Source organism: Centrocercus urophasianus, unplaced genomic scaffold (assembly GCF_019232065.1).
Source record: "Centrocercus urophasianus isolate 14NV4802_14NV808 unplaced genomic scaffold, USGS_Curo_1.0 seq_16, whole genome shotgun sequence".
Taxonomy (NCBI): Eukaryota; Metazoa; Chordata; class Aves; order Galliformes; family Phasianidae; genus Centrocercus; species Centrocercus urophasianus.
The window spans coordinates 6,614,907-6,629,519 of record NW_024884711.1 but is presented as its reverse complement, the minus strand read 5'-3'; the positions used below and the strand labels follow the sequence as shown (position 1 = coordinate 6,629,519).

The 14,613-nt window shown below is 36.9% G+C and overlaps 1 protein-coding gene across 2 annotated transcripts in view; it reads left to right on the top strand.

Moving 5' to 3' along the window:
* DNAJC13 (DnaJ heat shock protein family (Hsp40) member C13) overlaps positions 1-14,613 on the top strand; it is a 51,703-nt gene that overhangs the window by 14,230 nt on the left and 22,860 nt on the right. Inside the window, exons 11-28 of one of the 2 annotated variants that reach the window (XM_042816840.1) lie at positions 66-145; positions 225-394; positions 1,287-1,386; positions 1,629-1,736; positions 2,149-2,304; positions 3,043-3,099; positions 4,423-4,544; positions 5,698-5,773; positions 6,754-6,849; positions 7,000-7,143; positions 8,389-8,403; positions 9,083-9,165; positions 10,313-10,466; positions 12,519-12,622; positions 12,696-12,855; positions 13,480-13,542; positions 13,866-13,967; positions 14,101-14,205. In XM_042816840.1, coding sequence (XP_042672774.1) covers positions 66-145; positions 225-394; positions 1,287-1,386; positions 1,629-1,736; positions 2,149-2,304; positions 3,043-3,099; positions 4,423-4,544; positions 5,698-5,773; positions 6,754-6,849; positions 7,000-7,143; positions 8,389-8,403; positions 9,083-9,165; positions 10,313-10,466; positions 12,519-12,622; positions 12,696-12,855; positions 13,480-13,542; positions 13,866-13,967; positions 14,101-14,205 — 1,895 coding nt within the window. The remainder of the gene's footprint in view (positions 1-65; positions 146-224; positions 395-1,286; positions 1,387-1,628; positions 1,737-2,148; positions 2,305-3,042; positions 3,100-4,422; positions 4,545-5,697; positions 5,774-6,753; positions 6,850-6,999; positions 7,144-8,388; positions 8,404-9,082; positions 9,166-10,312; positions 10,467-12,518; positions 12,623-12,695; positions 12,856-13,479; positions 13,543-13,865; positions 13,968-14,100; positions 14,206-14,613) is intronic. The other variant, XM_042816841.1, reaches the window with a different exon arrangement.

The window sequence follows — 14,613 nt, the reverse complement described above, 5'->3', positions numbered from 1 at the left end:
ATGCTCTTTTAACCATCCAGATGCTTAGTCAGATGCTGCATACTTACATTTTTATCTTCTTCCAGATGGTAACTTTGCAGATGCTGTATTCAGATTCAACGCTAACATTTCCTACAGTGGAGTACTACATGCAGTTACACAGGATGTAAGAACAAATCCTCTGCCCTTCCTCTTAAGATGCTGTTAATGCATAAGTATATTAATAATTCCTACTCCTTACCTAGGGTCTATTCTCAGAGAACAAGGAGAAACTCATTAATAATGCTATAACAGCACTGCTCTCACAAGAAGGAGATACTGCAGCATCTAATGCAGAGCTTGAAAGCCAATTCCAAGCAGTAAGAAGACTGGTGGCTTCAAAAGCAGGCTTCCTTGCCTTTACTCAACTTCCAAAGTAAGTGAGAAGTCTCTTATGCTTGGAAGCAGTGGTGAAAACAGTTGTGGGGGTGGTGGTGGTGGTGATAGTGGTGTTGTTTGAGCTTTTTTTTGTCTGATGTTAAAAGGTGAGAATTTGACATAAGGCTCCTTCTGAAAGAGTGAAACTTTGTGCACATCATCATTCCCAGTACTTTAAGGCTGTTACTGGGCTTTCATGTAAATTAAGAACCCTAAGCGGTCACTAGTTTGTCAAGCTGGTATTTCTTTCCTAAATACTCTCCCTTAAGGGTCAAATACCACTCAGTGATTTTTTTTTATTTTTATTTTTTCCTAGACAAAATACTTCTACAATGCACCTTCATCTGTCCTTGAAGTAGATACTTCAAGCATAAGGAACAATGTTGATGTTATTACTATCTTCTTCAGTTCAACATTAAATTTTATCTTATAAGTTGAGCTGTACTCCTGCAGTAATAAGTATAGGCTTCTCAGGGTTTGTCTTAGTTGGCTAGCATAAGGAAACAAAAAAAAGTGTTTAGTGTTCTTCTGAAAATGAAATTCTTCAGAACACTTTCTGATTTCAGATTAATGGGGCCACTGAATGACATGAAGAGTAACATACATAGTCTGAGACTTTTAAAAAAAATGTGATTTTTTTTTTTTTGTGTGTGAAGTGTCTTGCATTAATGCTATACAAATATAACTGGTTTTTGTGATTGCACTGCATATTGTCAACAGTGAAGTCTAATGTTGATGTGTCCCTACCAAGCAATGCAAAATTTCTATAAACATCAGGGTTTTGGTTTGCAGTGTGAACAGGCTGCTTTTGGTCCATGACTGGACTTTCAACTTAGAAACACTCCTATCTGATCTTGATAGTTTTTGCTTTTTTTTTGCTCTTTCAAAAGGTTTAGAGAACGATTAGGAATGAAGGTTGTGAAGGCCCTCAAAAGGAACAATGATGGAGTAACCCATGCTTCTATTGACATGCTCTGTGCTCTTATGTGTGTAAGTATTAAGTTGTAATATCTTTCACTTTGTAATATGTGATTTCAAGCTAAAAGCTGTAGAAATAGGGACTGCAGCTCAGCTGGAAGTGTGCTCAGACATAAAGTAACTTGAGATAATATTTTCTCAGTATGCTTGGACCTGCAGTAATACGTGTGTGGCTTCTGCACTATGGCTGTTAATAATTTGGGGTTGAAATGATGATGTTTTGTTGATCTTTTTTTTTTTTTTTTTTTCTATAGCCCATGCATGATGACTATGACTTGAGGCAGGAACAGCTGAACAAAGCTTCCCTTCTCTTTTCAAAGAAATTTCTAGAAAACCTGCTAGAGAAATTTAATTCCCATGTGGTAAGTCAGGTTTTGAAACCAATAGCTTCAAGTGTTTTTCCTAATTGCTGTGGAAACAATCATGCTTGGCTATATCTTTCAGTGTCCAGGTACCCAGGATTAAATGCAGAAACCATGGAATAGTTTCAGTGTTAAATCTGTTTGGGTCTGAGCAGGGTAGAAATGTAGCTGTCTGTACTGAAGAATCTGGACAATGTCATATAAAACAACAAAAAAAGTGTGTTTAATATGAAAGGCAGGGTGCTCCATTTAACTAAGATGGTAGCATTAACTGGTACTTACTGACTTAAAGCTTAGAAAAAGTAATTTGCAATACACTCATATATGGGATTCTGAATCTTTGGTATATTGTAGGAGTCAATACTTTGTCATTACTCTGAATAATATGGCAGTGTTTTTCTGCTAATTCCAGGATCATGGGACAGGTGCTCTAGTAATTAGTTCACTTCTGGACTTCCTGACATTTGCCCTATGTGCTCCGTATAGTGAGACTACTGAAGGGCAGCAGTTTGACATGTTGTTGGAAATGGTGGCAACTAATGGAAGAACACTATTTAAGCTCTTTCAGGTGAGACTTGGGAATTATTATTCTGCTGTCTGAAATAAGAACGACTTCAGTCCTGCTACTGCTTAAAAAGCAGATTTTTCTCTCAATTTCTTGAAGAGGAAACCCTATTGTTAACTGCTTATAATGCCGAGTATGTATTATCGGACACACCAATTAGTAAATATGAATTGTTTTTGCTCTACTGACATTAATTAGTAAGTAAATATGAATTCTAATGTCATTAGAGTAAGAAATTAGTATGATTTTTTTTTTTTCTGGCTCTACTGAAAGACAAGTCTGTCTACTGCTCAGCTCATTAATGTGCTTAAACTTTATCCACCTTAAATTTTTCTGTTTGTTGCTTTATCTTCAGATGTTCACGTGAGGGAGTTATTCTATAGTGAATGATGTGCTAAATCATTGCAAAATAGAGTTATCTGAGGTGTGTTTCTGGAAACACCTTAAAATATGAGTTAGATAGTAAGCTAGATCTTCTTCCTGTCAACTTTGTTTCTCTTGAGTAAGAGTTAGAAGAATTAGCTTCTTCAGTAGAAGTCCAACTGATGCCTGCTTGACAGAATCTTGTTTAAAGGTGTAGGACTGGAACTCTTCCTAGGGCTAACTTTCAGAAAACTACGATTAATTTTTGCCCGGAGCTGGAGTTAAGAGTATCTATATGGATGAGTTAAGGAGACTGAATCACATGGATAATCTAGTCTTTGAATTTTGCAGTAATTGTTTTTCAACTTTCTGTTGTAGCACCCTTCCATGGCAATTGTGAAAGGAGCAGGTTTGGTCATGAAGGCAATAATAGAGGTGAGATTCAATAGTGTTATTTGGATACTGAATATGCATTGCTTATTTCAGAACTGCAATCTCAATGTTGTCTCAAACAATACCTGATGTTAATGTTACATTAGCTTCTCCATTGTTTTGAGGGGGGAGGTTAAAGAAGAGAATTAATTCTGGGTGTTTTGATGTAGCAACTTGGTTTATTTTGCACTTGAGAGTTTAGAAGGCATGCAGGTTGGGACACTAGGTAGTGCCTTGCATGTTTTCATACTGCAGTCAAGGTCTGGCTGTTAATATTGTATGTAGCTCAATCACATACCTTAGAACCACTAGACTTGTCCTGCATGTTAAAGAGGGTATCTTAGGGAGAATAAGCCATATTTGGGTTTGTTGTTGTTTTTTTTTTTTTTTTTTTTTTTTTAAATAAATGGCCAGATAGAATGGGAAACTGGAATTTGCAGGCAGCAGTGTTCCAGAGAAAGTTAGTTATGTCAGCCTCTGTTCTTTTTCTTGCTTTAATGAAGGATTTGACTTGGATAGCTTCCATACCAGAGCTATATCATGATGCATGGGCCAAGTCCATAGTTCTGGAGGCGTGCTCATGGTTGTTGTATTGTGACCTTGCTAACTGACTCTCAGCGCTCAGGTCTTAAGTTAGAGCCTCATTGTGTCACAACAGCTTATGCATCTGAATTGCATCTAGTAGTTTCTTGGAATGGAAGTGAATGAACACTTGAAATAGAGATGTTGTAAACCTGCAAGTTTCCACTGATACACCAGATAGTGTTAGCTAAATGTGGTTATACTGTTCTCAGTGATATTTGTCGTTTGAACTAAAGAGGGGCATGGCCAAGTAAAAATGGAACAATGAATCAGTTATTCATTGCAGCCAACATATTTTGGATGAGTGGCTTTTATCCATGTGGTTGTCTAAAGCAGAAAGCCCAAGCCATTATTAGAAATAGTTCCTATCAACCAAATTCAAGCAACAATTACTTGTGGCTGTCATTTATTTATTTATTTTTAATCCTGACTTGCAATTGTAGCATGAGGGTGGTAATTATAAATGTATAACTGATCTATCATAGGAGCTGTCTCACACATCTTCACTTACCCAGTTACTGTCCTCATAGGTAGAACTACCAGTCATCTGGTCCTTGACTTGACTTCAACTCTGATCATTTGCTGTTGAAAACTTGCAGTTAAAGCACACTGTAATGTAGCTTCAGGCATTTAGGTATTAGTTGACATAGCTGATGGTCAAGAAGGTCTTGGAACTGTAGACTAAGATAAAAACAGCTTAACTAAGATTCTTTCTCTAGTAATCATCTTGCCCTGTTTCCAAAGGAAGGAGACAAAGAGATTGCTACCAAAATGCAAGATCTTGCTCTCAGTGAAGGTGCCTTACCTCGTCACTTGCACACTGCTATGTTTACAATAAGCACAGATCAGAGGATGCTTACTAATAGGTATGTCAGTCTCACTTGATATATCATGTTTAAAAAGTCTTAAGTAATGGCCTAGCTCACACTGGATACATTGGGAGCTCAGGAAAGAATTCTTGCAATCCTTTAGAATGATATTTTCTCCAGCAGATGGAATGTTTAATTAGAGCAAACTTGACCTGAGACTGCAGCCAAAATGATTTTGTTTCTTTGCCAAACTGGGACTCAGGTTGTTCATGAAAAGCTCCAATTTTGTTTTGTTTTGCTTTTCTTGAGAATATTCAGAGAAAGAAAAAGCGAGTGGAATATTTTGAACTTGCAAAAAGGCTCAGCTTTGTTAGGCAACTGCATAAATCCTAGTATGCATATCTCAGGCATCTTGCATGCAGTTAGTATCAACCATCCTGTCTGAGAGAAGTTGCCTCAGCAGAAATTGTTCCATAAATTCAGCAATGAGTAGAAGTTGCTAAGAGCAGGTCTGAGGGCACGCAGATCAGAATGGGGGAATTGACTGAATTATCACTCCTAATATAAGACTATAGAAGATATGCACCTTATTGAAGCACTAGAAGTTGCTGAAGCAGTGCAGTAACCAGTGAAGCTTGTTGCCGCTCTGTCTTTCAGAAGAGAGATAGCATGAAACCCTCCATCATGATGAGTTCTGTTTGGAGTTACAACTTGCTTTTAAGTAATGCTTTAGTTTAACACATTAGAACCATCGTTGACAAACATTGGCAGAAAGTGTCAGTTGGCATAGAAGGCAGGCTTCCAGAGGAGGCTATCCTAGCCAATAACTGGTATTAAGGACTTCAACTAGAGCAGCTAAGAACTTTAAATCTAACTGTAACTTAAGATCAACTGGATAAACTTACACCTAAATTAGGCGTTTAGTTTCTGCTCTATTGCTCAAGTGTTCTTTTAGGACTAGATCAAAAAGCATGTGCTGCTACTGTTCCACTAATTTCACTAGAATTTCTTAAAGCCAACACATCAAAGCATGCTGAGCATATACTTGAATTGGAACAATATATTGCTTTGTGCTCTTACGCACTTAAGACCACAAACCTCTTGCTCATCTTCATTTCACCAGCATGGTAAGGGTATAGATTTCTGTAGTTTATAAAGCTATATAAAATACTAACTTGCAGGATTTTTTCCTCTCAATGACTTTTTTCAGGCAGCTAAGTAGACATTTGGTTGGCCTCTGGACAGCTGAGAACAAAACTGCTATGAACCTGCTGAAACGTATTTTGGTGAGTAAAAATGGATTATAGACAGAGTAAGAGTAAAATCTGCTGCAGTACTAGGAAATTTGAAATATGCTATAGTTAAAACATCTGCTTTTCCATCAGGGGAGGGATCTATTTGAAGGATACTGATGGCTTGTAGAAAATACACAAATTCTTATGTTACTCTCCAGCCACTCTTAAAAATAACAATAATAATAATAATGTTCAACACAGTAGTGTCTGACTTTCTTAATTGAAAGAACAAAAATGTGGGTGATGTGGTAAACAGTGGTCCCTAGTGCTTAGTGCTTATAAGGGTTAAATGCAACAGTTCTGCTTATGCTTTCAGCCCTTTCTCGCTTTGGTTGCTCATAACTCTGCTACATTTACATATTGGCTGATACTTCCTGTGTTGTTTCACTCTTGCAGCTTTTCAGAGAAGATCTTTAAGTTGCTTCAGTGAAACTAGTTTATCAAGTAGTGTTGTAAGGAATTATTAAATCTGGAGAAATGATGCTTAGAATAACTGATAGAAATTTTTAATTTCTATCTTTGGCAACGTGGGCTGTCCTTTTTCTTGGTCACTGACTTCCAGAAAGCTTAGTCAAATGAGAAAATTGTCTCTAATGTCATGTGTCCATATGGGAGGCCATGCCATGGGTCCTGCTCAGTGTTCACCTGCCTCAGTACTACTGTAGGATCTCCTCATTTCTTTCTGCAGCCCTCAGCTTCAACAAGCTCTCTCTTAAGCAATGGGTTATAGGCAAAAGAGCTCTTTTGTACCTAAGCTTAATTACTTGTCTGTTAATTACTTGTCTATTGAGGATGGTAGCATTTCACTAATACAAACCAAAAGCTGCTTCAACTTTACATACTTGGTTTAGACAGAATATTCATCCTGTTTCGAAGTTTTCTATTTTAAAGAAAGCATTTTGTTGCCTACTGTAATGTTTTTCAGTTCCTTCAGTTGCAGCTGTGTTCACACTGGTTTTAAATATTTTTAGCCACCAGGTTTGCTGGCATACCTTGACAGTACTGATCCTGTTCCTGAAAAAGATGCTGATAGGATGCATGTTAGAGATAACTTAAAAATAGCAACTGTAAGTAAATGCACCTGCCTTACCTTCCATTCAGATGTATAGTCCTAGTGATTTTGTTTTTTAATGCAGAAATTTAAGTATTGCACTGATTTGCATCTAACATGTTATGTGCAGCTGCAAGTTTATTAACTAATGGTATTTATTCCGCAGGATCAATATGGCAAGTTTAATAAAGTGCCAGAGTGGCAGAGACTAGCTGGAAAAGCTGCTAAAGAAGTTGAAAAATTTGCCAAAGAGAAAGTGGATTTAGTCTTGATGCACTGGAGAGATAGAATGGGAATAGCTCAAAAAGAGGTAAAAATACTTAACACTCTCTCTTACAGCAACTTTACTAAGCATAGGGAGGAACATCACCATCTCTGTGAAATGATAGCAAAACTTCTAGTAATAGACATGTGGACATAGGAGAAACTTCATTCTTCTGCTTCTGTTTACTAAATTCTGACTTTTACTGGTCTTCATCTTTTGTTAGAAATGAGTTCTAAGAAGAATGTAGTCAACAAATGCATTTGGGATATAGATTAAGCTTTAACTTATTCTTGTTTTAGTGCATCTTAACAAACTGCAGTGCAGCTTATGTGCATCTCTTCCATTTTTAATTATACAGGAGAATAGGAAATTATTTGAAACATAGCAAAAACATCTATATATTCTTCCAAATATAGCCAAACAGCTGTTTACTTCTGAAATGATGTGCTTTGTATGTGGTGGGACCTACTTGAAGCTTAACACTGCCTTGTATTGCATTCCAACAATACAAATTCTTTATCAGTTGAACTTCACTGAAGGTTGACAAAGCTGCACAGCAAATCAAGTATTTCAGTGCTTAAATTACACAAGATTATGTATAAAACTAAGTTTAACATTGCAGTGGTATATGGTTGCTTTGATCTGAAACAATAATTGAGTAGGAAGTTTCCTTTTTCTCTTATTCTGTTTTTGTGTTCTGTGTGACAGACTTTGAATCATGAGGTGTTTCCCTTTAACTTTCTTTAGTCTCGTGACTAAACTTGTTTTTGTGCATTCTGGAAATTGAAGCAATCTACAATTCCTTTCTTATAAGGAAGGATGGAAAGAGCAGGGAGTGTGAAGTATTGATCACACCAGTCTTCATACTTCATCTGTTGCAACACTAAGCTTGAACGTGGGAAATCCTTAACTTTGTAAAATGTTGCTAAAGCTTGATGTGTGATGAGGTGCAGAATTTTGATAGATACTCTGCAGAATAATGTTGAACTAGGATCAAAGCAAAGCACGAATGGAAAAAGTGGAAAATGGCAACGTGAAGATGAACTGCGCTTCAGGATGTTTTGCAGTATTAGTCTCAGCAAACATCTTTAAGCACCTTGTCTGTATACTGAGCTTAAGTGATTGATTGCTTTTCAGTCCAGGATTCTGAGCTATTGAATTTTACATACATGCAACTGTAGCTTTGAAAGGGTAGTAGCAAGTTTGTTATTACCACCTTGAATTGGTTCAATGGTTGTGACTTGTTAAACGTTCCTTTTTTCTTTTCTTCCAACTTGGCATTAAAATCAGGACAGAAATAATATGGTGAGTCTGTGTATCTCAGCCATGCGTGTGAATTATGTTGCTCAGACCCTTGTTTGCATGTAGTACATAACATTGATTTAATGCTTGAGCAACCTGGGGAACCTTTCAGCAGCCAAGTCAGGTTTGAGATGTATTTACGTGACTTTCCTTAATTACTTTCTTTCAAGAACTATGTAGCCTTCTGGCATTTTCTCCAGAAGTCAGATTTGGAACTGCTGGTCATGGATTATTATTAATTATTATTATTATTATTTATTTATTTATTTATTTATTGAAACAGTTTTCAAAGCTTTGCTTGCCTGTTTAGCTCAGCATTAACAGTACTGTTGTCTTGCATGGTTATATTAAGTGGTCAGTATGTAAGCATACTGAGTTATGCTGGTAATCTTGCTAGCCCTGAGACTGCTTTGGTGGTGGGAGCTAAGCTTTTCTCAGTGAGAGAGGACTTGCTTTTAAACAACTGACTTGTGAAACAGCTGAAAGTTTCTCTAGCATGATTTAGCATGGTGTAAATAACACTTGTTAAAGTCTGTTACTGCTACGTACTGGAAAGAGAGCTTATTAATGAGGCTTAACTTAAAGTACAGCTTTAGAAGGAATAAAAACACCAGCTTATTTATTTTAAAGGCAAAATGTGAACTCTGTTATTGTTAATTTCTTAAATTTGGCTTTTTTGCAGAATATTATTCAAAAGCCAGTGATATTAAGGAAACGACGGCAAAGAATAAAAATAGAAGCAAACTGGGATCTCTTTTACTACAGGTAAAATACTGAAATTAACATGGTGGGAGTCTGATTCAACTTTTTATCTAGATGTATATTTTTAATATCTACTGAGTGCCTCTGGATTGCTTCCAGTTGTTGCCTGCCTTGAAATGGTGTATGTGCTTAATAACAGAAACGAAATTGTAAGATAGGTATGGGGAAGGGAAATCTGAAAGCTTCTCTAATATTTTCAAGCTATGTCTTTTATTACTCCATGAATCAAAAAGGGGTCAACAAGCTATAGGTGCAGGTCTCCATGATGCTGAAGGCTGAAGCAAAGTAACACTACAATATGCTAATATTGTAGAATGTTGATGCATCAACTTGTATGCTCATTGATAAGCTATTAACTTGAATAAAAATGAACTTAAGGCTGATGGGGAGAAAATATTTGTATATTGGACTTTAAATAGTGTCACAAGTTCTAAATATGACTTGCTTATCTATGAGTTCTTACAACTGTCAAAGTTTAAAAGGAAGGGGCCTCCATCTGGGGAAAAAAAAAAGTGAACATCACTTTTCTTTGGATGGGAGCGTTGTGAAATGGATTAGTAAAGCCTGACTGCTCAACAGACTTAAGTGTTTGGTGCTTAATGTTTCAAAACATCAAATTATGTGCTCTGTCTCTAAATAAATACTCCATAAAAGGAGGATTCAACATGCTCCTGATTGTGTATTCAAGTAATGCTCTCAGCCAGTCTCTAGATCCAAGCTTTTCTTTTAAACTGTCACTGAACAGCATCTTCTGACTGTCTTGTGACATCTGAGATATCAACTTTTTCTCCTGCATAAACTACTCTTCTTGTTCAAAATGTGCACAAGCTGTGTGCTTTTTTGCTGCTTTGTGTGGTTGTTCATTTCTAGCCCTTCCTGATATACAGTGAACAGCTTGCAAATACCCAGTTCATCAGCTGCATGCAGATAACTGAGCCAAAAGAGAGGAAATAAATAATGTGCTTTAGATGTCCATGACAACGAAAACAGTATAAAAGCAAGTGACTGTAATTCTAATAAACTAGAGACTGCTACTCAGTGCCTTCTAATTAAGATTCAGTAATGCTAATCTTCTCTGTCTTGCTAGCTGATTCTTGTCAGCCTTTCAGATGATGTTTGAGGAGTTTCAACTTTGTAATTTCTTTCCTAGATTTCTTCAGGATCATGCTAGATCAAACTTGATTTGGAACTTCAAAACACGGGAAGAACTGAGAGATACTCTTGAGTCTGAAATGAGAGCATTTAATATTGACAGAGAACTTGGTAGTGCTAGTGTTATCTCGTGGAACCATCAGGAGTTTGAGGTAAATGACTCTGTTGGAGAACTTGCATTGTAAAATATGGCTAATTAAATTGTCATTGTTTTTGTTTCTAGCTGCCTGAGTACATGTTGTGTTGAAAGTCCCTGACAGCAAGCTACAATTCTTCTGGGGTTATAGAATAAACTACCAGAATTTGAGGCTATGGATGGGTTGTATTGTCTGCTGTCAGGCTGAAGAGGTTTCAGTCTTGCTAAGTAATAAGTGACACTTTAAAGATAAATTATACTTGCGTAAGAGGAACAAAGGCAAGTTAGTATGATGCTGTTGCCACACTTGTTGTCATACTTGGTTTTGAGTGTTCATGAGACTTGTTTTGGGTAGTTCTGTGAGCCATTTCTTGCTTGCAAGTTTCTACTCTTAATTACCCTAGGAGCACAAGAGATACAGTGGAAATAAAGTACCGATCTGTCAAACCATGAAGTGGTTATGTGGTTAAAACCATGTTGCTCAGTAGATTACAGATTGAAGATTTTTCACATTCTAGAAATAGCAGTACTTGAAGTCAGAACAGCACTGTAAGCTCCTGTTAAGGGATTGATATAATCTAAATTTAGCTTTCTCAAAATTGCTTGTCAGATGTTTTCCAGTAACATGCTAATAAACATTTCCTCTGCTCTGCTTTTATGTAAGTACTGTTTTGATACGTACAGATCTGTGCATGTAACATGTAATAGAGAGTGAACACAATTGCACTTGAATTCAACTATAAGGTATTCATAGATACTATCAATACCAACGTTGTCACAGTACAACTTTCATGTTAAAATTTGAGCAGGAGCAAAATAAGTAAAACTACTGCTTTTGAGAAATTCTGAGATGTCATATGAGTGTGAGATCTGTTAGAATAGTCATCAAAGTGGAAGAACTACTTTAGGTACTGCACTTATCCCCATCACACCAGACTGAGTAGCTAAATTTGGGTTTGTATTGCTTCCTTCAGTTATGGGTCAGAAGCAGGCACAGCAGTATCTGCTATCTCAACTCCAGTCTCTGCACTTGCAGAGGTGCTAACTGGGGCAGAATCAAAAGCTCAGATTTGAAGCTTTAAATCCGAGTTCCTATACACACTTTGTGCTCCTTCTGTGGCTTGTGCTACTGGAATGTATCGCTTAGCGTTCTTGCAGTTACAACCCAGGATATTTTGAGACTGACTTGATGGGGAATCCTGCAATGTGGTCTTAAAACAGCTGCTCTCTGATGCTTGCTGTTAAATCAAGACTTTCAGACCATGCTTTTAAGTATTTCAGTTAGCTCACGTAGTGATGACAGAGGCTACTCTGCCAGCTGTAGAACAGGTCACTTTGCAAAGGGGGCTGTGCTCTGAGTTTGCTCTGAAGGTTGCTTGTTACTGAGACCTCAACATATTGTGTCCTATCACTTAATCTGTAGATCACTGTTATGGGGCCACAAAAAGTTGTCTGTAAATGGTAGATAGGAACAACTACTGCAATGAGTGGCTTGTGGTAATTAGTTAGCTATGAATTAGGTGCTTGCCAAATGCTTAAACCATTAAACAGCAAGGCATATGGTTAAGATGTAATATAGTTGTCCTGAAGTTAATGATGGTTCTCATTATGCAATTTTACCTCAGTTTCTCTGTGTGTATACTGATGCATCTAGACTTTAATTACCTAGTATAATATCAAGTATTGCTAGCAATTAAAATGATGCTGGTGTTTCATACTTGTAGTAACATTGAATAAAATATCTTGCAGTGCAGTAACTGCTTATTAAAGCTTGACTCATTGAATATGTCATGTTATCCAAGTTACTAAAAATACTGATGTTAAATGCAAGTTAGTTAAAGACTGGAAGCTGGAATTTCAGTAACATCAGGTACTTCATTTGTTCAGGGGAACAACAATTGAGCTTAATTAAGGTTTTTATTTTTAGATGTATACTTAAACCACAAATTTGCAAAGGATTTTAATCTTTCTCAGATTATAGGGAATGCATTAATGCATATGCAAGTAAAAACAGTAAGCTTTTTTTTTTTTTTTTTTGGTTCACTGAGTAACCTGTTTTATGTTATAGGTAAAATATGAGTGCCTTTCTGAGGAAATAAAAATAGGGGATTATTATTTGAGACTGTTACTGGAAGAAGATGAAACTGAAGAGAGTGGAGCAATCAAAAAATCGTGAGTTATTACTAAAAACCTTATCTTACTCTGGAGTCTGTTTTTCATTACTAAAACCTCTTCTCTTTCATAGGTATGAATTCTTCAATGAGCTCTACCATCGCTTCTTGCTTACCCCAAAAGTAAATATGAAATGCCTATGCCTGCAAGCGTTGGCCATTGTTTATGGAAGATGTCATGAAGAAATAGGACCGTTTTCAGATACTAAGTACATTGTTGGGATGTTAGAACGGGTAAGAGTTATGGAAAACAGTGTGAAACAGTAGTTAATGTATAGCTAGTCCAGCATGTGTTGAGATTCTTCAAGTTGCTGTGAAATTTGAAGTGAGCACAGGAAACAAAGCTTCTAAGAGGATGACCTTGTTCCAGGTCATATTTGGAAATGCTGACTTTAAGAATAATGGCAACAACCTCAGACTTAATGAAATGTTAGCCTTAGATGGACACATGCTATGCATTGCATTTTAATGGTAACTGCTTTGGCCAGTCAGTGTGTTTGCTGAATCATGTTTGACAACACATACAACTTTCAAAAATACATCTCCGTGTAATCTGAAGAAGGGGGGGTTTTGCTCACATCAGTTTGGGTTTCAGATATGGTTGTTTTAAGTGAAACTGAACCCGTCTCATATTTTGCCTTGATTCTTGTTAGAGCAAAAAAGATGATGGTAGATAGGAACAGGATTTCTCAATTTCAGTAGCAGAAAGCTGTGCGTAAATAATGCGTTTAATAATCAGTGGTATTATTTGGGGCAGGAAAAAAGTAAATGGGTCTTTGTGGGCACAACTGTATTGATTCTTGAAGGTAACTTCTCATATGCTATTAAACACTGATTTGTTCTCTTCTGTTGCAATAGTGCACTGATAGGCTTGAGCGGGATAGACTGATACTGTTTCTCAACAAGTTGATCCTTAATAAGGTAAGGTACACCTGTACAGTTAACAGTTCATGGGTCTTTCAGCTGTATAAAATGGTCTGAAGTAGTCATTCAGGTTTAACTTTAAGAAAAAAAACAGATCTCAAAGCAGGCTTTAAAGCTGTGTATTCTGGGTTATGGTAACTGTGGTTTATTGGTGAGAAAGTTGAAGGAAATGTGTAGGTATTCTGGTGGTCGTAACATCCTGGGCATTTTAGCTAATGCTTTGACTTTTCTCACAGTAGATTCTTGGATAAAACTGTTCAGTACTTGTAACAATTCTTATCTAGAGAATGGTTTTGTTAACTCAGTTCATCCATCAACAGAAAAATGTGAAGGACCTTATGGATTCAAATGGAATTAGAATCCTTGTGGATCTGCTCACTCTAGCACATCTTCACACAAGCAGAGCCACAGTACCTCTGCAGGTATGCAGCCTTTGTTTCTTATTATTCATATATTGCTTTGCTAAAAGGACCACAATTAAAAAAATCAGTGTTTTTGTTAAATTTCCTGTGGGAATGTGATAGTTGCACTGAAGCTGATCTTACCGATTTCCAGAGCAACGTGATTGAGGCAGCGCCTGATATGAAGAGGGAGAGTGAGAAAGAATGGTACTTTGGCAATGCTGACAAAGAAAGGAGTGGTCCTTACAGCTTTCAAGAGGTATTTATCTGCTTCTAACTCAAGTCTGATGGAAGAAATTTCCATCTGGATGATGGGGCATTGTGCCAAGAACCAGGCTTGCTAAGGGTACAGAGGATGTGGGACCAAAGGTCTAGTTGTGAAACAAATGCTGATATAAGAGTTGTTACAGCAATTGTCTGTTGTAGCCTATAGCTTCTGTTACATAAATTTTTCATTTTAAGGGGCAAATCTTAGTTCTCTGTGGTTGGAACTCTCTTCACAGTACGGCAGTAGCTGTGTACCTCAAGTGATTTGGCTCTTCTAACCTAAAAGTTGTAGGTCTCTTTCCTGACTGACTGTTTGGATAAGTGGAAAGAGAAGTAGGGACATGGATGACTTTTTGGTTTGTTTGTTTTAAAATGAGAATAAAAAAAAAATACAGTGAAC